Source organism: Hemiscyllium ocellatum, chromosome 17 (genome assembly GCF_020745735.1).
Source record: "Hemiscyllium ocellatum isolate sHemOce1 chromosome 17, sHemOce1.pat.X.cur, whole genome shotgun sequence".
Classification (NCBI taxonomy): domain Eukaryota; kingdom Metazoa; phylum Chordata; class Chondrichthyes; order Orectolobiformes; family Hemiscylliidae; genus Hemiscyllium; species Hemiscyllium ocellatum.
The window spans coordinates 18,277,972-18,300,097 of NC_083417.1; the positions used below are offsets into that span (position 1 = coordinate 18,277,972).

Consider the following 22,126-nt stretch of genomic DNA (forward strand, 5'->3'; position numbering starts at 1 on the left):
CTTGCTAGAGTGGGTCATGAGAATCACTTGTCACTACCCGGAGACAAAAACTGCAGCTCTGTTAACCTGCCTGATTGTCATCCCATTTGGTGAAAATTAAAATATTCTCAAAAAAGGAATTAGTTGGAAGCTGAAATTTAGCTGTATCCCTTTAAAGCCATTGAAGCTTAACAAATATCGACTATTCATTTAATATGATGGAGATAACAAACAGTCTGTGAAAATATATATGGCAAAGAGTTCCCCAGCTATGGAGTACATTTCCAAAGGTAGAAGGTAATTTGTCTCTGCCAATCAGCCCTTTTCTTTATGCAATGCAAGCCCATTCAGAAGGTCCGATTTTCTAATTTTTCAGCTGTGGGAAATGCTCTCCATAAGCAACAGTTGCCGCTCTCTAGTTATCATCAACAGTCAAACTGTGCTATGTAGATTAAGTCATGTATACATCAAACACCAGACCAGTAGAGGTCCCCCTCCAAGCCACTGCGCATTCACATTTGGTGGCTCAGTGGTTAGCAGTACTGCCTCACAGCACGAGGGATCCAGGTTCAATACCAGACTTGGGTGTCTGCCCATGTTGGCATGTTTTCTGCCAGATGCTCTGGTTTCCTCCTACAATCCAAAGATATGCGGGTTTGGTGGATTTGCCATGCTAAATTGTCCATAGTGTTTAGGGATGTGGAGGATAGGAGAGCTGGGTCTGGGTGGGATACTCATTGTAGGGCTGGTACAAACTTGATAGGCTGAATGGCGTTTTTCTTCACTGCAGGGATTCTATGATTCTTTTAGTGTCCCTGGATCGAAGCCCTGGAATTCCTTTCCTAAGAACATGGCGGGTGTGCTGATGCCAAATAGAGTTCAGCAGCTCACCACCACCTTCTCAAGGGCAACTAGGAATGAGCAATAAATGACGGCCTCAAGGTCAAGATTAGAGTGGTGCTGGAAAAGCACAGCAGGTCAGGCAATGTCCAAGGAGCAGGAAAATCGATGTTTCAGGCAAAAGCTGAAGGGTTTTTGCACGAAACGTCGATTTTCCTGCTCCTTGGATGCCGCCTTTCCTGCTGTGCCTTGCCAGCACCACTCTAATTTTTACTCTGATCTCCAGCATCTGCAATCCTCACTTTGGCCTAATAAATGACAGCAAGGCCCACATCTCCTGGGTAAAGTGAAAAAAGCAGCACATTCCTTTCCCCATAGGAAAGCAATCCTGACCATTTTCTAAATCAACATCGATGCATTTATATTTTATTCAGTCACATACCATGGTAACAACATCCTTCCAGAATAAAGAATTTCACACATGGTCTTACTTTGGACATGGATTTATTGGATGCCTTTTCATTCACTTTACACCTTTGCTTTTTCAGTTGTGAAGCACTTTTTTGACTTCTGCCTTAAACTAGCGACAATGGACTCAATGCAACTCCTCCAGTGTGATTTCTTGTCTGACATGTTGGCATCTGACCTATATGACTGTTACCAAGAGTAAGCCAGTGAAACCCTTTTCCACTCCAAGTCCACATCAATGGGCTGTACCATGGCCCTGCTTGTGAAATAGCTTTCACAAGGTCTCCCACGAGATTCATTTCCTTTGAGAAAATGGTTCCTGAATGGTCTGTATCACCTATTTTTGTTAAGAGCATTCTGGCCACTTAAGGTACATAAAACAAATCCTATTGTAGTCAAGTTCTAACAGACCATATTTCTAATGTTAACAGCAAAGCTACTGGATTCCATAAATTCTTAACGTAAACAGGTGGACATCAGAAAATTATTGAATCTTATAATCTGTAGGGAGTAAACTTAAATAGTATCAATAATAAAAAAATTATGATTTATGTTCGCTTGTATATCAATTAATCTTGTGAGTGCAAAGCCACTAATTTGCATTCGATGTTTTCTATTAGGCTGAAAGGAAACTAAATGCAATGTCTGTTGCAATATTTCAAACATATTTTCAATCAATTAATCTGTTCAGGAATGTTATATCCCACATTTGGAGCAGGTGTGACTTGAACCTGGTCTCCTGACCCAGAAGTGGGGGGACACTATCACAACAGCCCTCTGCAGTATTTCATGTGCTTTCCAATATTTACAGAGGTAATCATTTTATGTCAGATATCACATCCAGATCATAGTATCTGGTCAATAATACCTGTATCACAACAGAATAGATGCTTTCTATGCTCAAATGCATCTAATTTCATTGGCTGTTCATGAATATGTATTCTTTCATATTGTTCAACTGGTCTTTCATGTCCAAATGAGGCACGACATGTAAAATCAAATTACAAATAAGCTGCCTTTGTTGCACCCTGCACTTCTCAACATGATCAATTCTTTTAAAACAAATTTACGTGTGAAATTTGCTGCCAACATTTTTGGTACTCAATCAGATTACTGGCTGCTTGGTTTTTCAGTGATTTGAATTTTAGATCTATTGCCTCTTTGACTCTTGGCAAGTTCAACTCTAATCACACTCCCACTTATACTTAGCCCAGTAAGGGAGGTTAGAGCTTCTTCTGCAGTGCCCTCATCCTTGTAATCAAGAAAAGCCCTGTGTTGGGCCCCCTGCCAATTCAGACGCAATGGAACTGCATTGTGCTCTCTTAAGGTATTCTTTAATTCACTGACCCTCAGATTATGAGGTAGGTTACCCATATAAATTGTAGTAACTCTGGTTGGAGCATTAAGCTGGTTTTTACAGCTAGGCTCATGTTCTTCACTAGCTTCAGTATTTCTGGCTATTTCCATTACATTAGTTTTAACTTTGGTAGCACCTCCACTTTTCCCGGACGATATTCTTTTGTCTAATAGCCTCTGGAGTTCTTCCTCTGCGTGCCTTTCCTCCTTCAGAGCAACATCCTTTCCTGCTTTTTGTTCCCTGAACTGAAGGCTTTTAAGGATTGGAATTTTTTCCATCATATTTGAATCCACCTGAGCACCAAGAAAGGAAAACACAAACATCAAGATCAGAAAAACTATGTACATGTGAGAAGGAAAAAAATTGAGGTGAATTCATATCCTTGAAAGCTGTGTCACAGTTAGACAGGGTGGTAAAGAAGGTGTTAGCATGCTGGCCTTCATTTGCTCAAACCACTGAGCATAGCAATTGGGATGTCATTTTGTGGTTGTACAGGACATTGGTGAGGCTGCTTTTGGAGTACTGTGCACAATTCTGGTCACCCTGTTGTTGAAAGGAGAGTTGGACTGAAGGGTCTGTTTCCCTGCAGTATGACTATGATTTTAAGGTCACTTCTTCAAGGTAAATTGGAATTTTCAAATTAGCCTGTGGACCTCCTGTAGCTTGGGGAACAGGCAATTACCTCAAGGCAATATCCCAATAGCAGACTAGGGAGCCAGTATAATCTTCAAGGCCTGTCCTGCCTCACTGACCTCATTACAGTTTCATATTGCCCAATGCAGGAGTATCCCTCCACAATGATGCAGCTATGACCATTTCTGAGTTTAAAAGTTTCTGTAACGACACCTCCAGATGTAGCTCCTTCCATACTGGAGGACCTTCATTGGCTTTGTGGCTTGGCAAGCCCCCCCCCCAGCCCCACCACAAGAATTACATCCCAAGCCTGTTAATTGACTAATTCAGGAAATAAACTGCCGGTTGACTGTTTCCCACATATTGTAGAGTCATTTAAACCCAGTCAGGGCCCTGATTCAAAACCCAGAATCCTGCCAGCAACTTAGATGTTGTCACAGACATCATAATGGCACACAACGTCCATTGAAAAATATGGTTTTTAAGAGGTTGTATTTGTAATTATGTTGCAATAATGTGGTTCACTAAAGTATGTGCAATTCTCAATTACAGCTGTGCTTTCATAGACTGCAAAGTGGGATACAGGCACTTCCCCACTGGAAAAAGACTGAGGAACATGGATGGTAAGAGGGGGATCGAATATAAGGGTCACTGTATAAGACACTTCAGATCTCAGCTGGAATAGTGCATACAGTCCTGGGTGACACGTTGTAGCAAAAATGTGAATGTATTGGAGGGAGTACAGAAGTGTTTTACAAGAATGATTCCAAGCATGAAGAATTTCAGTTATGAAAATATGATTGAGCAAATTGGAATTGTTTTCCTTTGAAGGAAGGAGACTAAGAGGAGACCTAACGGAGGTTTTCAAAATCATGAGCAGACTCAATAGAGCAAATGCTGAGAAATTGTTCCCAATTTACAAGAACAAGAGGGCCATGGATTTAAAGTGATCTGCAAAAGAAGAAAGGGTGAAGTGAGGAAAGATGCTTTCACTCAGCGAGTAGTTACGGCATGGAATGCACTGCCTGGGAATGTGGTGGAAGCAGGTTTAACTGAGGGCATTGGATGATTATTTAGATAAAAATAACATGCAAGGATATGGGGTAAAAGCAGATTAGCCCTAGGCAGTAATGCTCTTTTGGAGAGTTGATGCAGGAATGATGGCTGAACAGTTCCTTTCTGTGTCGATTGTGTCGCACGTTGTCCTGAAAAAGAACAACGAGACCAGTACTTTGACAGAAATAATGAATAATTCTTTCAGGAATTCAAAGAATAAAAAAAGGATTGTAAACCTTTGACCAAATAATTCCTTGAGGCTTGGAACAGCTGCAGTTTGTTTTTATCACTCTGCTAGGTGTAAGGATGTAGTCTACAGTGAGATCATGGCTGTCCATCAGCTCTTCTGGGATATCAAGCAACTAGAAAAATGACATGAAAAACACAGAAATAGATTATAACTCATGTAACTGGTTTCATTGATTTTGTCCCAGAATTCACAAAGATTTCCAATGGCCCGTAAGTGTTACCAGGTACGAAACAAATTAACTCACTAATAATACCCTGCCAATCTGACATCATTTACTACAGCTGGCATTTCACTTTGGATTGCTGCTGAGACAGCACCCTCTGGCATCCTCTCTGAGCCACTGAACTGTACTGAGAGGCATGCTATTTGGCGCCTTTGGCAGTGACTGAATTAAAGGAAAAATTGAAGTATCAGGCTCCTATAGCAAACATACATGCAGGCGTTTATTTTTTTTTCCAATTTATTTAGAACTTTAAACCATGTTTAAATGTTTACCTTGTCACAACTGGCTTCCTGATTGGAGTTGGAGATTTTGCACCATCTTCCGATGTTAAGCAGTGAGGTGTGAGACTTCAGTCTTCAGGTCCCACTGTGTTTAATTCACCCCAAGCCACGGAGATGTTCACAGATCAACACCTTTCACAGCTACTTTTACATACTTACAAACACTTTAATGTCTTATGTTAATAAACTAGATGGTCCTTCCAGTAGCTACTTGTAAAGTCTTTTCCCATCTGAACAGCAGCTCCAAAATGATTTCTTTTTTTTGGAACAGCAATACTTATATAAGACAGTGATGTCTCGGTGATCTGTCTAGGGGCACTTGGGCTAATGCCATACCTTTCTTCTCCTTGCCCAAGGTTGGCATGATTTCTCTTGAATGGGTAACTTGTTCTGTAGGAAAGTGTAATCTGTGTTCAACTGGGTCCGTTTTGCCAGGTTTGAGCAGCTGTTTAGAAGTGAGTACCCTTTATGAGCAAGAAAAGCTTGGATCTTTGCCTGGATGAGAAATGTGAACTGTACCATCTGTCCTTGCTTAGAAAAGCAAAGAACAGTTTTGGAGAGCAAATGGATGAATTGTACTGTGCAAATTTTGTTGATGCTGTTGTAAGCTGTATTTATTTCCCTTTAATGCTTCACCTGTGCTGGGATCACTGTGTACTGCTGGTGATTAACTAACTAGAAAAGTGAAATAATTCTGAAGATGCAATTTTAGGAAATAAAGGATTGCTGAACACTCTGGACACAAACCGAGCATGAAGAATCTGTTTGCCTCAGAAAGCCTACCCAACTTTCAATGTATGTTAATTGGTGGAGTATATCAGCCAAAGGATTATTAAGAATACAGATAGGGGAAGCTGCAGATGAGTTGAACCTTGCAAATTTGGGCTGATAAAAATCATAATAACAATTTTGAACAAAGATCAAATGCATTCAGCACTGGAAGAAAACCGAGCAAATAACTATAAACAAAAGCAAGGAATTTAATGAATCAGTGCAACAATGCTTCCTTGCTAAGCACACCAACCACCGTGATCAGAAAAGGCCTTGTATTTGTTCAGTGGGTACAAAACATCAAAGGCAACCATTTTAATACTTGGGTGGACGTCGTTTTATAAAAGACTGTTTCTCACTGTGAGTGGTAATAATGCAGGAACAGTTTTGTTAGAAAGAAGTGGCCAGAGGTGAATTGAAGGAGGAATTGCAATTGACAATGATTTATTAGAATTGACGACCAAATGGTATTACTGCTGAACTATTATTCCTGAGATGTAGTTAATGTCCTGGAGACCTGGGTTTGAATCCCACCAAGAAAGATTGAATTAAATTCAATAAAAATCTGGAATTAAGAATCAAACAATGACCATGAATCAATCTTCTGTTGATTATCAGGAAAAATCCATCTGGTTCACTAATGTCCTTGAGGGAAGGACACTGCCATTTGGTCTGTCCTGTATGTGACTCCTGACCCACAACAAGGTGGTTGACTCTTAACTTTAACTCTGGTGAAACTTGGATGTTTGATGAGCACTCAATACTCTAAACTGTTAAACACATTAAAGATATATAGAAGAAAGCTGAATGGAGCTTTTAATTTATAAGGAAAGGTAGGTTAAGTTTTTTTCACTAGAGCATAGAAGGTTGAAAGGTGACCTTATATTGATTTATAAAATCATGAGTGGCATGGATAAGGTGAATAGCCATGGTCTTTTTCCGAAAGTGAAGGGGGTTCAAATCTTGGGGACATATTTTTAAGGTGAGAGGAGAAAGTTTTAAAAAGGACATGACAGGCAACATTTTGACACAGAAAGTGGTTAGTGGGTGGAATGAACTGCCAGAAGAAGTGCAGGATACAGGTACAGTTACAATATTTAAAAGATATTTGCATAAGTGCATGAATAGGAAAGGGATATGTGGCTTGGAGGGATATGTGCCAAATGCAGGTTGGTGGGACTAATTTAGTTTGGGAACATGATCAGAATGGACTGGTTGGACTGAAGGGTCTGTTTTCATGTTGTATGATCCTATGACAAACCATTCAATAAAAAATTCAAGCACCATTAGGATATGGGTTCTCTCAGTTTTTGGAACTAGATCTCCAAGGTTCAAAATGGGCACTCATATGTGATCGAGCTTGAAGATCTTGGGGACAGACTATATATGGTTTGTTGAAGGAGCAGGTGTGATTGCTTTTCTTGTTAAGTGAAAGTTGAGAAGCAAAATACCATCTAACTATCTTTCCCATAGAGTTGATGGCAATGATGGAACTGTTGTCATTTTCAACTCCAGTTTTTTTGTCATAGAATCCCAACAGTGCAGAAAGAGGCCATTCGGCCCATCAAGTCTGCACTGACACATGGAATTGATCCCATCCAGACCTCCTACCCTATCCCTGTAACCTCGCATTTACTATGGCTAATACATTAACCTGCACATCTTTGAACTGTGGGAGGAAACCGGAGCACCCAGAAGAAACCCACACAGACAGAGGGAGAATGTACAAACTCCATACAGTCAGCCAGCCAAGACTGGAACTGAACCTAGGTGCCTGGCACTGTGAGGCAGTAGTGCTCACCACTGAGCCACAGTGCCACCCAGATTACCACTTATCTGAAGATTGTGTCATCAGCACTCTCTTTTGTTTGCATTATCATCATCCCTTTGACATTTACTTTTGTACTATCACAGATCTTCCCTTTGGGTCTTTCTGAGTCCCCCCAACTGTCTTTCCCTGCTTCTGGACTTACTTTAAAAGCTGTTACATTTGTCTAACTTTTTTTGGTTCAGATGGAAGGTCTTTGACTTGAAACATAGGGTTCCATTTTAACAGAATTGATTTAATAGCTTTGTCAGCCTTGACAGAAGAGCATGGTCTGGCTCGGCACAATTCCTGTCCTGCAGGGCCTCCAGGTCCCTGTCCAGAAAGAGTTCCATTATGCAAGGTCTACCTATTTCTCTCATTATGGTCCCAAACTCACCTCTTTACTTCTGCACTACTCCCTAGTGTGCCCCATTCTTCTTATTCATCCACTCACTGTAAGTATGAGGACTTGGCACTGCCAGGACATCCTGGGATCCCTGACTCCGATGCCACACGTAAAAGACAGTCCTGCACCAGGTAAAGTACTGGCAGCCTCCAGCAACCCTGCGTGGTTTGTTTTCATGACTCCAGACACAGTAGGTAAGGGGAAGTTGGTGTCCTGCTTTCTGGACAGGGACTTGGAGGCCCTGCAGGACAGGAATTGTGCCGAGCCAGACCATGCTCTTCTGTCAAGGCTGGCAAAATAGGCCACAGCGCCAGACCTCACCAGGCTGGTCCAAGATTGCCACCCGAGTCAGTGCAGTGTCGACTGTCTTCCAAAATGTGCAGCATTGAATTTTCCCAATGCGCTAGGGTAAGTGCCAACATATCGCCACTTCCAATGCACTCATTCTCTCTCTCTCTCTCTCTCTACTACCATAAATCCCTCTCACCAAGGCTTATGGTCTACTCCTCTCAATGTCACATGCAACAACTTCCCTTACCACAACTCCATCCTCCCAAACTCTACTAACCTCACACATCTTGTACTCTGCCTACTCATTCACATCTCATCACATGTCCCAACGGTGCCTGCAGTAAAACCTGGGCAGCCACCTTTACCTCAATAAATCCCTCCCTTCTCTCACTCCAGGAGAAAAGGGTCCACAACAGGATAGAATCAACTGGGATAGATAGTGGAGTGATTTGACATTCAGCTCGCCCGCAATATAAGGAGACTTAAGAGGGAAATCAGGAGGGCAAAACGGGGACATGAGATAGCTTTGGCAAATAGAATTAAGGAGAATCCAAAGGGTTTTTACAAATATTTTAAGGACAAAAGGGTAATTAGGGAGAGAATAGGGCCCCTCAAAGATCAGCAAGGCGGCCTTTTTGTGGAGCCACAGAAAACGGGGGAGATACTAAATGAATATTTTGCATCAGTATTTACTGTGGAATAGGATATGGAAGATATAGACTATAGGGAAATAGATGGTGACATCTGGCAAAATGTCCAGATTAAAGAGGAGGAAGTGCTGGATGTCTTGAAACGGTTAAAGGTGGATAAATCCCCAGGACCTGATCAGGTGTATCTGGGAACTCTGTGGGAAGCTAGAGAAGAGATTGCTGGGCCTCTTGCTGAGATATTTGTATCATTGATAGTCACAGGTGAGGTGCTGGAAGACAGGAGGTTGGCTAACGTGGTGCCACTGTTTAAGAAGGACAGTAAAGCAAGCCAAGGAACTATAGACTGGTGAGCCTGACCTCGGTGGTGGGCAAGTTGTTGGAGGGAATCCTGAGGGATAGGATGTACATGTATTTGGAAAGGCAAGGACTGATTCGGGATAGTCAACATGGCTTTGTGCATGGGAAATCATGTCTCACAAACTTGATTGAGTTTTTTGAAGTAACAAAGAAGATTGATGAGGTCAGAGCAGTAGATGTGATCTATATGAACTTTAGTAAGGCGTTCGACAAGGTTCCCCATGGGAGACTGATTAGCAAGGTTAGATCTCATGGAATAAAAGGAGAATTAGCCATTGTATACAGAACTGGCTCAAAGGTAGAAGACAGAGGATGGTGGTGGTGGGTTGTTTTTCAGACTGGAGGCTTGTGACCAGTGGAGTGCCACAAGGATCGGTGCTGGGCCCTCTACTTTTTGTCATTTACATAAATGATTTAGATGCGAGCATAAGAGGTACAGTTTGTAAGTTTGCAGAAGACACCAAAATTGGAGGTGTAGTGGACAGCAAAGAGAGTTACCTTAGATTGCAACAGGATCTGGACCAGATGGACCACTGGGCTGAGAAGTGGCAGATAGAGTTTAATTCAGATAAATGCGAGGTGCTGCATTTTGGGAAAGCAAATCTTAGCAGGACTAGGTCCGAGGGAGTGTTGCTGAACAAAGACTGCAGGTTCATAGCTCCTTGAAAGTGGAGTCACAGGTAGATAGGATAGTGAAGGCGGCACTTGGTATGCTTTCCTTTATTGGTCAGAGTATTGAGTACAGGGGTTGGGAGGTCATTTCGCAGCTGTACATTGGTTTGGCCACTGTTGGAATACTGCGTGCAATTCTGGTCTCCTTCCTATCGGAAATATGTTGTGAAACTTGAAAGGGTTCAGAAAAGATTTACAAGGATGTTGCCAGGGTTGGAGGATCTGAGCTACAGGGAGACGCTGAACACGCTGGGGCTGTTTTCCCTGGAGCGTCAGAGGCTGAGGGGTGATCTTATAGAGGTTTACAAAATTATGAGGGGCATGGATAGGATAAATAGACAAAGTCTTTTCCCTGGGGTCAGGAAGTCCAGAACTAGAGGGCATAGGTTTAAGGTGAGAGGGGAAAGATATAAAAAAGACTTAAGGAGCAAATTTTTCATGCAGGTGGTACGTGCATGGAATGAGCTGCCAGAGGAAGTGGTGGAGGCTGTTACACCTGCAACATATAAGAGGCATTTGGATTGGTATATGAAGAGGAAGGGTTTGGAGGGATATGGGCCGGGTGCTGGCAGTTGGGACTATATTGGGTTGGGATATCTGGTCGGCGTGGACAGGTTGGACCGAAGGGTCTGTTTCTGTGCTGTACATCTCTATGACTCCAAGCATGGAGTCTGTCCATGCTGTGACATCATGCCCTGACTATCAGATAGGAAGCACTGTCTATTACTCTCCCATTATCATCACTAAGAATGAAATCTTAACATGCTTGAATACCGGTCTATCCTTAGGTCGCTTCACTTACTCATGTTCCTAGAGGGCAACATAGTATCAGCACAATGCCAGCCTCTAAGTAGCCTGCCCTGCATCTCCACCTCTGAAGAAGAAGCCACAGATCCCTCTGAAAAGACACTTCAAGGCTCAGATACTGGCACTCTAGTGGGTAGTTTTGTTATATTAGAACCAGAAACACCTGCTGGTGAGCACATCACAATAAAAGATGCCATTACGATTCAAAACGCAACAACAAAGTGAAAAACTGTCTTGTAAGTGGATCGGAGATGTGCCAAAAGGGTTCCGTCAGGTATGTTTCAGATGCAATGATCTGCAGCCACTGAACATGAAGAGTGCCTGAGATTTTGGTGTCTCATGTCCAAGATGGAAGCTTGAGGACCAAGATGCAGGTTAGAGTCACTGGTTACTACTCTGGCTTTCATGTCGGTATTGTCACCACCTAGTTTTAACAGGTAGCTAGGAGACTGCATAGCAATGAGGTGAAATTAGGTGTTAATGAGATGCTAATATCTTTCATAATTTACGAGTGAGAATCATGTCTCAATGTTCAACATTTACGTGGAAGATAGCACTTTTGCTCTCAATGTTGAGAAGTTCCTCGCTGGCTATCACACGATGTTCTCAAGTTTCTCACCAACGGCTATGTCGTTCATGGGTGGAAAAATTCTGCCAATGAAACATGCTTCTGTCTCTCCTAAGGTATTGTCTCACCAACTGAGTATTGAGCATTTTCTGTTTCTAACTAAATTAGTTCCGAACTAAATTAATTTGGTGGCATTGGTTAAAGGAGCAATGTCAGTGAAGACGCCCCTTACAAACCATACCCTGAGATCTTGAATGATCAACTACACTGACAGGGCCTTAGCTTAACATCATACTCAAAAAGAAAACCATTTCCAATGATGTAGTAGTGTCAATCTAAGCAAAGAGCTCAAAAACATAAGCATGACTTTAACCACAAGTCAAAATAATACCACAACCAAATGAATTTGGAGATGCCGGTGTTGGACTGGGATGTACAAAGTTAAAAATCACACAACATCAGGTTATTGTCCAACAGGTTTAATTAGAAGCACTAGTTTTTCAGAGTGCCGCTCCTTCATCACAACCACTTGATGAAGAAGCGTCGTTCTGAAAGCTACTGCTTCCAAATTAAACCTGTTGGACTATAACCTGGTGTTATGTGATTTTTAACAACCAAGTTGATTGTTTTAATATCGTTTGACATAGGTCATGTAAGGTTAACAGGATTGCCATTTGTAAAGAATGAGATTGCTTATTCAGTTACTCTCCTCTATCTTGTATCCATCTTCAGATTAGGACAACTGCTCGTACATCAACAGGCTCTAATACAATGCTCCTCAAACTTCTTTGGTTGAAAAATCCCTTTCAATTGTGTTATTAATCATGGAACCTCAATTTGATTTATTATTGTCATATGTATGTAAGTACAGTAAACAGTTTTGTTTTGCAAGAAGTACAGCAGATCATAACATATAAAGACACAGAGACCATATGGTGATTGAACAGGGCGAGGGTTGAACAACGGTTGGAAAGAAGGTGTACAAAAAGCAAGTTTGGGAACTACTGTTCGAACAGACAGGAAGGAGTCAGTCAGAAGAAATGGACCAGAATATCAAAATAATAGGTGTGTTTTCTTAAAGTTGAAACCATTGTGGTTAGAATCATACTACAGGGAAAGAGGCTATTAATTCCAACAATCCAGTTCTAGCTCTCTGAAAGCATTTAAAACTGGTCCCACTCCCATTGCTCATTCCCATAATCTTGCATACATTTCTTTCACTCAATGTTAGTTAAAAAATTCATTTTGATATTTTTTAAAAATTCATCTGCTACTATCACCCTTTTGGGAAGTGTACTTCAGGTCTTAGCTTGTTGCATAAATAAATGCCTCCTGTTCTCACCTCGTCTCTGGCTAACATTTTACCAATGATTTGGGACGGCATGGTGGCTCAGGGATTAGCACTGCTACCTCACAGCACCAGGGACCTGGGCTTGATTCCAGCCTCGGATGACTATGTGGGGTTTGCACATTCTCCCAGTGTCTGCATGAGTTTCCTCCAGGTGCTCCGATTTCCTCCCACAGTCCAAAGATGTGCAGGTTAGATGGATTGGCTGTGCTAAAATGTCCAGAGTGTCCAGGGATGTGCAGGCTTGGGGGACTACCCTTGAGAAATGCAGGGTTGTAGGGATAGGATTGGGGAATGTATCGGGGTGGGATGCTCTTCAGAGGTTTAGTGTGGACTTGCTGGACTGAATGGCCTGCTTCCACACCATAGGGATTCTATGGTAATTTGATCTGCTGTCTGCTGACTGATCATCCAACCAGTTCAAATAGATCCTCCTTCTTTACTCAATCCAAACCTACCAAGATTTTAAACATCTCACTATCTTTGTCCCTTCAACTTTTCTGCTCTTAGAAGAATAATCTCAATTTCTACCATCTCTCTACACAACTGAAGTATTTTGTTGCTCAATTCTATTAGACAAGAAAGTCACTCTGCTCTTGCAATATAAGTTTATTTTTACCCCCTCCTTTCTCAATCACATGAATAGAAAAATCACAACATCCAATTCATACAAAATTTTGGAATGAAATACATTACCCTTAGCAGTCTCTGAGTACTGACATCGTTAGGATTTCCACAAGAAACACGTACTCAGAGGTATTCAGTTACAGATTGGCTCCAGCCAAATACTTTCATTCTTCAAAATAAAAACTAAAAATGAGAGAAATGTGCAGCAGGTTGATAAACACCTTAAACAGACAGATTAATGTTCTCATGGAACCCTTCAATAGAACAAAATGTCCTGCTGTCCACTTGCAATACTTTCAGTTTTTACTCTGGATTTCAGCATTTGTGGTTTCCTTTTTCCTCTCCTCTAGCTCCCAATTTATTTTTCTAGTTGGAAAGAAAACATTTGACTGATGGCCCCAGTCACAACATGGTTTTCAGCATGTGCAAAGGTTGGTTCATGCTCTGGTCCAAACTCAATCGTGTGTTAACTGACTGACGGGGGGAAAACCAAGGTCTGTGCTTTTAAATAATGCACAAGCAGGAATAGGTTCAGAGGTAAGGTGGTGTTGCTTTCCCCTGATGTGTGACAGTCGCTGACTCTAAATGTTTTAAAGACGGAGCTGGGACAGGGAACGTATCATCTGGTCAGTCAGAATGGAAGACAAGGAGTCCATTCAGCCCATCTAGTCCATACTCACTTTGTCTCAATACAGTCAGTCCCACACTCCCTCTTTATTCTTGTTGTGTAAGGCTCTGAACTGGTTAATGCTGAGGAGTGCATGAAACAGTTCAGTATGTCCTCATACAACGTTGTGGGGGTTTGGTGTGGCGGGGGGTGGGGGGGGTGGAGGGGGGGGGGGATGGAATCAAGTCTTGATCTTAAAGCAGACGGACTTACCATCAAGGTCCATATTTAAAATTCTTAGTTAAAATGGGCTGAATCTTCCTCAGGTTGGCCAAATGTCAATTTCAGGATGTTTCATGAAGGCTTTCCCTGAGCCCTAGTGACCTTTCTCACGCAATTTGATGCTGCTCACTGAATTAAGTTGGCCCCATGCCTCTGCAGCACTGCCGGTGTCCAGCCTTGTACCGAGCAGTCCTAAAGGTACTGATCAGTGCCAGGATCTTACAGCATTCACACCACAGGTGCCATATTTCAAATGTTGCCAACCTGTTCCAAAGTAGCCCCAAGTCAGTGTGGCATCTAGGAATGTGCAGCAATGCTGCAAGAAGATTAATAACAAGGGTAAATGCCACCAACCTCTCTCTGCTACTTCACACTCATTCCAACTGTATAACAGCAAGCATCTCCCAACAAGGCGCATAGACCACCATTCTCAGTATTGCACACAGCATCTTTTCTCAATGGCTTTCACATACTCCATCTCCCAAACTAGAAACCCTGCCTTCATTCTGCACTCCTTACTCACTCCATCAGGATAAATTGTGAGGTGCCCTAGGTTCAGACAAATGCATTGACTGACCATTGTCCACCTTAATTAGACTAAGGATTACTCCCCTTAGATTTTGAGACATGAGTACCTGGTTGAAGCAGTGTGTTTTCTGCAAAAGCTGCGGCCACATATTGTAGGTGTGATATTAAGAAATCTGCCCTCATTAAAAAGGCAGGGTAAGGCAAGGAAGAGATGCTGTAAACATTTAAGGCACAAAGTGAGTGAGAATCAAGAAAGCAAGTTAACCGCCCAAAGAAGCACTTTGAGATGGATGATTATCACTGTTTGCAGCACTAGAAGCAGCATAGCAACGTGAGGTGTTGGGGAACACAGGGTGCAGTGCTGACATGCTGAACTGTATTACAAATTAAGCTGAGACATGCCATAATGATGCCGTGATGTGGTGCACTGGTGATGCCAAATTCCTCAAACAGGTAGACAATTGCAGTCCATGAAGTGTGTTTGAGAGTTCTGGACAAGGTGGATGACCATAAACCATAGGAGCAGAAGCAGGCCATTTAGTCCATCTGGCCAGCTTTGCCCAAGAGGCATTTGGATGGGTATATGAATAGGAAAGGTTTAGGGGGATATGGGCCGGGTGATGGCAGGTGGGACTAGATTGGGTTGGGATATCTGGTCAGCATGGACAGGTTGGACCGAAGGGTCTGTTTCCATGCTGTACATCTCTATGACTCCATGACTCTATCATGGCTGAAAGGAATCCTCATCTTCACTTTCCTATCTTATCCCCAAAATCCTCGATTCCCTTTCTGATTAAAACTCCGTTAGTCTCCCTCAGCTGTTACACTTCACTGTGGTAGTCTGCTGAAAATCAAGACTTGCTATTCCCGAAGTCATCACAAAAGTTAAACATTTATAAAGTATGCTGAATTCCAAAATTTACATGTCTTTTAGACCCAGGTTGACAGAATGCACAAACTAAGTTTCTATGTTTAATCACGATTATTATTTACATATTAATAGACCCTAACCACAGCTAAACAATTATGAACTGTTGACCAGTAACTCCACTCATTAAAACTTTAATCCCTTTATAACCCTGCCTCCTACATACACATACAGTCAAACTGGAAAGAAAACATGGGTGTGGTGACAGAAGGAAAGAAGGGGAAAGCAGTTTAATGGCCCCTATCCACATGGCCCATTGAGATGGTCTTTTTGGCTAGTCAAGACATGCTGCACCTTATTTCTCCTCCAGGTACTTGCACTTGCATACAGAAGGTACAAGGTGGCTGATTGATATTTATCAAGTTGCTTATTGGTTAAGATTCACAGCTTACGGAACTGTTAAGGGCAAAAGAAACTGGCTTTCTTTAGACTTAAGGTGTTTTTTTTTAACTGCAGAGAAAAGAGACAGCTCCTGTGCTTGCAGAGATTCGATGGCTTCTCCCAAAACATTCAAACCCCAAAGCTGTTCAGCCATCTAACAGCTGGTCTATTAACTGTTGTCAGACAGGACTACTTTATTGTTAATAATTGGTCACTAGTATACAAACCAAACAGCTACTTGCGGCCAGTTATTGCTCTGTCTATATACAGCTACCTGACATCAGTACAGTAGTATCCAGACATCCAATACTACTTGAACAAGCAGCAGTAAAAACAAACACTCACAATAAATGTCACCTAATCTGCTTCTATCAAATCTTTTACACAATCTTCAGTTTTTAAGAGTTTTTCTTTCAGTTTTAGTCCATAATCAATAATAGAGAAAAATAAAAAGATACAGTCCATATAGAGTCTGGGACTTAATGACAAAGGTCTTCATGATAAAGAACTACAGAGATTCACTACCATCTGAGAGAAAAAATTTCTCCTCTTTGAAACAAATGACCCCTTAATCTGGGATTATGCCCTCGGGTCCTATATTCTCCCACAAGGGGGTACTACCTCTCCACAGCCCCCTTAAGAGCCCTGTATGTTTCAATAAGTTCTCCTCTTGTTTTTCTATACTTTAATCAACTCAACTTCTCCTCAAACGAAAATCTTACCATTCTTGAAATCAATCTACGAAATGTTCTCTGGATTGCTAACATTGCCAGCATGTTTCTCCTTGGATAAAGGGATCAAAATTGTTGTCTGCATTCCAGTTGTTATCCTCAGCTCTTGCCATCACATCTCTTTTTGCAACATGGGTGATATAATGTCCATCATTCATGTTCTCTAATACATATTGTAAATTATTGTGATCTGAGCATTTATCCCTGTGGCATGACAGTAGTTAGAGTACCAAATCAAAAATGTACCTATCTCAATTATCTGTCTTCTTTTAGTCAGCCAACTTTCTGTCAATGCTAATGTACTAACAAAAGGTAAAGATTAAAAATCACACAACACCAGGTTATAGTCCAACAGGTTTAATTGGAAGTACACTAACTTTCAGAGCGCTGGTCCTTCATCAGGTGCTCTGAAAGCTGGTGCTTCCAATTAAACCTGTTGGACTATAACCTGGTGTTGTGTGATTTTTAACTTTGTACACTCCAGTGCAACACCGGTCTCTCCAAAATGTAAAGGTAGTCTTACCAGACTTTAGGGCTGCTTTGTCATGAGAGGAAGATGACTGGTGGTGGTTTAACCTGACGGTCACCATGCCTCAGGTGAAGGGAGAGGTTGAGAAGGAGAATCCTTTATGATAATCTCAGCCGGTGCAGGAGTTTAATCCAAACTTTTCGCATCACAAACCAACCATCCAACCAAGTTAGCTAACCAACCGCATAATATTCTACCCCTGACCAACAAGCCCCGTATTTTTTTTTAATTGCTCTGCTAGGTTTCAAGGTAAGTGCATAGCAGCAGCTCTGGAAGCAGAAATCACTCATGAGATGCTGACTGACATGCTGAACTTTCCAACCATACCTGCTTAGCTTAGAGAGCATGTTGCTCCAAAAATCACTGGCTCCTGTCTTACTAAATAGCCTTACATACAGTAATAGAACATAGAACAGCACAGCACAGAACAGGCCCTTCAGCCCACGATGTTGTGCCGACCATTGATCCTCATGTATGCACCCTCAAATTTCTGTGACCAAATGCATGTCCAGCAGTCTCTTAAATGTCCCCAATGACCTTGCTTCCACAACTGCTGCTGGCAATGTATTCCATGCTCTCACAACTCTGTTAAAGAACCCGCCTCTGACATCCCCTCTGTACTTTCCTCCAACCAGCTTAAAACTATGACCCCGCGTGTTAGTCATTTCTGCCCTAGGAAATAGTCTCTGGCTATCGACTCTATCTATGCCTCTCATTATCTTGTATACCTCAATTAGGTCCCCTCTCCTCCTTCTTTTCTCCAATGAAGAAAGTCCGAGCTCAGTCAACCTCTCTTCATAAGATAAGCTCTCCAGCCCAGGCAGCATCCTGGTAAACCTCCTCTGAACCCTCTCAAAAGCATCCACATCTTTCCTATAATACGGCGACGAGAACTGGATGCAGTATTCCTAGTGTGGTCTAACCAAAGTTTTATAGAGCTGCAACAAGATCTCACAGCTCTTAAACTCAATCCCCCTGTTAATGAAAGCCAAAACAGCATATGCTTTCTTAACAACCCTGTCCACTTGGGTGGCCATTTTAAGGGATCTATGTACCTGCACACCAAGATCCCTCTGTTCCTCCACACTGCCAAGAATCCTATCCTTAATCCTGCACTCAGCTTTCAAATTCCAAAATGCATCACCTCTCATTTATCCAGGTTGAACTCCATCTGCCACCTCTCAGCCCATCGCTGCATCCTGTCAATGTCCCGCTGCAGCCTACAACAGCCCTCTGTACTGTCAATGACACCTCCAACCTTTGTGTCGTCTGCAAACTTGCTGACCCATCCTTCAATCCCCTCATCCAAGCCATTAATAAAAATTACAAACAGTAGAGGCCCAAGGACAGAGCCCTGTGGAACACCACTCACCACTGACTTCCAGGCAGAATATTTTCCTTATACTATCACTCACTGTCTTCTGTTGGCCAGCCAATTCTGTATCCAGACAGCTAAGTTCGCCTGTATCCCATTCCTCCTGACCTTCTGAATGAGCCTACTATGGGGAACCTTATCAAATGCCTTGCTGAACACCACATCCACAGCTCGAACCTCATCAATTTTTCTAGTCACATCCTCAAAGGACTCGATAAGGTTTGTGAGGCATGACCTGCCCCTCACAAAGCCGTGTTGACTGCATTTGATCAAGCCATGCTCTTCCAGATGGTCATAAATCCTATCCCTCAGAATCCTTTCTAACACTTTGCAGACAACAGATGTGAGACTGACTGGTCTGTAATTGCCAGGGATTTCTCTATTTCCTTTCTTGAAGAGAGGAATTACATTTGCATCTCTCCAGTCCTCAGGTACGACTCCAGTGGAGAGCGAGGATGAAAAGATCTTCGCAAGTGGCGAAGCAATTGCATTTCTTGTTTCCCAAAGCAGCCGAGGACAAATCTGGTCCGGGCCTGGCGACTTGTTAATCATAATGTTTGATAAAATTTTCAGCACATCAGTTTCCTCTACCTCTATCCATTCCAGCATGCACACCTGCTCTTCAAAGGTTTCATTCACTACAAAGTTTGTTTCTTTCGTAAAGACAGAAGCAAAAAACTCATTTAGGGCTTTCCCTACCTCCTCAGACTCCACACACAAGTTCCCTATGCTATCCCTGATTGGCCCTACTCTTTCTTTGACCATTCTCCCTTATTCCTCACATAAGTGTAAAATGCCTTTGTGTTCTCCCTCATCAGTTCTGCCAAGCCTTTCTTGTGTCCCCTCCTGGCTCTCCTCAGACCATTTCTGAGCTTTTTCCTCGCCTGCCTGTAATCCTCTAGAGCTGAGCTTGACCATAGCTTCCTCCCCCTTATGTAAGCTACCTTCTTCCTTTTGACGAGAAGCTCCACCGCTCTTGTCATCCAAGGTTCCTTTATCTTACCCCTTCTTGCCTGTCTCAGAGGGACATATTTATTCATCACTCGCAACGACTGTTCCTTAAACAGTCTGCACATGTCTATAGTGTCTTTACCATGAACAACTGCTCCCAGTCCATGCTTCCTAACTCACGACTAATCGCATCATAGTTTCCTCTTCCCCAATTAAATATCCTCCCATTTTGCCTAATCCTCTCCTTCTTCATAGCTATGTAGAGTGTGAGGCAGTTATGGTCACTATCACCAAAATGCTCTCCCACCACAAGATCTGATACCTGCCCCAGCTTGTATCCGAGCACTAAGTCTAGAATGGCCTCTCCCCTCGTCGGCCTGTTAACGTACTGAGTTAGGAAATCCTTCTGAACACACCTTACAAAATCAGTTCCATTCAAGTCTTCTGCTCGAAGGAGGTTCCAATCAATATTGGGAAAGTTAAAGTCACCCATTACAACAACCCTACTACGTCCACACTTTTCCAAAATCTGCCAACCTATGTTTTTTCCATCTCCTTGCTGCTATTGGGTGGCCTGTAGTAAACTCCTAACGAGGTGACTGCTCCCTTGCTGTTCCTAATTTCCACCCATACTGACTCAGTAGGCAGATCTTCCTCGACAATAGAAGCTTCTGTAGCTGTGATACCCTCGCTGATTAGTAGTGCTACACCTCCTCTTTTTCCCCCCTCCCTATTCTTTTTAAATGCTCTAAACCCTGGAACATCCCACAACCATTCCTGCCCCTGAGAAACCCATGTTTCTGTTATGGCCACAACATCATAGCACCAGGTACTGATCCACGCTCTAAGTTCATCACTTTTATTCCTGATACTCCTTGCGTTAAAGCAAACACACTTTAACTGATCCCTTGGTTCCTTCCCGGGAAAATCCTTCTCACTAGCTGGTCTACCTCTTGCTATTGCCTCATCTGCATCAACTCTCACCTCTGGTATACAACTCAGGTTCCCAGCCCCCTGCCATACTAGTTTAAACCCTCTCGAACCACTCGAGCAAACCTTCCACCCAGGACATTGGTCCCCTTCAAGTTCAGATGCAACTTGTCCTTCTTGTAACGGTCCAAACCTGCCCAAAGGCATCCCAATAATCTACATATCTGAAGCCCTCCCTCCTACACCAGCTGCACAGCCACGTGTTAAGCTGCGCCCACTCCCTGTTCCTCGCCTCGCTATCTCGTGGCACCGGTAGTAAACGAGAGAACACTACTCTGTTCGTCCTGCTTTGCAGCTGCCATTCTAACTCCCTCTAAAGATACTTTTTAGAAATATGTTTCCATTCATTTATGCTATTTATTATCTCATCAATGATCTCTACTAAATTTATCAGGCAATATTCTCCCTTCATGAAACCATGTTGACTCTGCTTGATTATACCATGCATTGTTAAATGTTCTGCTATTGCATCCTATATAATAGATTCTAACATTTTTCCTATGACAGATGCAAAGTTAACTGGTCTAGATAGATCTTGTTTCTTGTCTCCATTCCTTCTTAAATGAAGATGTTCCATTGGCAGTTTTCCAATCCTCTCAACTTTTCCAAAAGCTAAGATTCTTGGGTGATAACTATTAAAGCATCCACTATCTCCATAGCTATTTCTTCAAAAACCCTAGTATGCAATCCATCGGTCCAGAGAACTTTACAGCCTTTAGCCCCACTAGCTTCCCGAACACCTTTTCCTTAAATGATAGTTATTATGTTTATTTTTTCCCCCTTCTTGGGTCCCTTGATTATTTGGTACTTTTTTAGAAAGCTTTTGGTGTCTTTTACCATGAAGACTGATGCAAAATGTTTATACAGCCTCACTGTCAATTCCACATTCCCCATTATTATTTTCCCAGCCTTATTCACTTCCTTTTTACATTCTTCAAAAAACTCTCACTGTCCATTTTTATATTACTTGCTATGTTGCCCTCAAAGCTTATTTCCTCTCCCTTTACTTTTTTTGGTCATCTTTTGTTGGTTTTTACAACTTCTCCAATCCTTTGGTTTATTACTAACCTCTGCCACATTGTGTGAACAAAGAACAAAGAATATTACAGCACAGGAATTTGACCCTCCAAGCCTTCACCAATCAGATCCTCTATCTAAACCTGTAACCTATTTTTAAGACTCTGTCTCCCTCTGCTCCCTGCCCATTCATTTATCTGTCTAAATACATCTTAAATGGTGCTATTGTGCCCGCCTCTACCACAGCCACTTGCAACGCGTTCCAGGTACCCATCACCCTCTGCGTAAAGAACTTTCCATGCATACCTCCCTTAAACTTTTCCCATCTCACCTTGAACTCCTGACCCCTCGTAACTGAGTCTCCCAACATGGGAAAAAGCTTCTTGATATCCACCCTGTCTATACCTCTCATGATT

General features: G+C 42.3%; 1 protein-coding gene across 3 annotated transcripts in view; it reads right to left on the reverse strand.

Moving 5' to 3' along the window:
* Nucleotides 1-1,306: 1,306 nt before the first annotated feature.
* Nucleotides 1,307-22,126, reverse strand: part of mthfsd (methenyltetrahydrofolate synthetase domain containing) — a 66,667-nt gene continuing 45,847 nt past the window's right edge. For all 3 annotated transcript variants that reach the window (XM_060837598.1, XM_060837600.1, XM_060837597.1), the window contains 2 exons: nt 4,570-4,695; nt 1,307-2,937 (listed from right to left, as the gene is read on the reverse strand). In XM_060837598.1, coding sequence (XP_060693581.1) covers nt 2,398-2,937; nt 4,570-4,695 — 666 coding nt within the window. In that variant the 3' untranslated portion in view covers nt 1,307-2,397. The remainder of the gene's footprint in view (nt 2,938-4,569; nt 4,696-22,126) is intronic.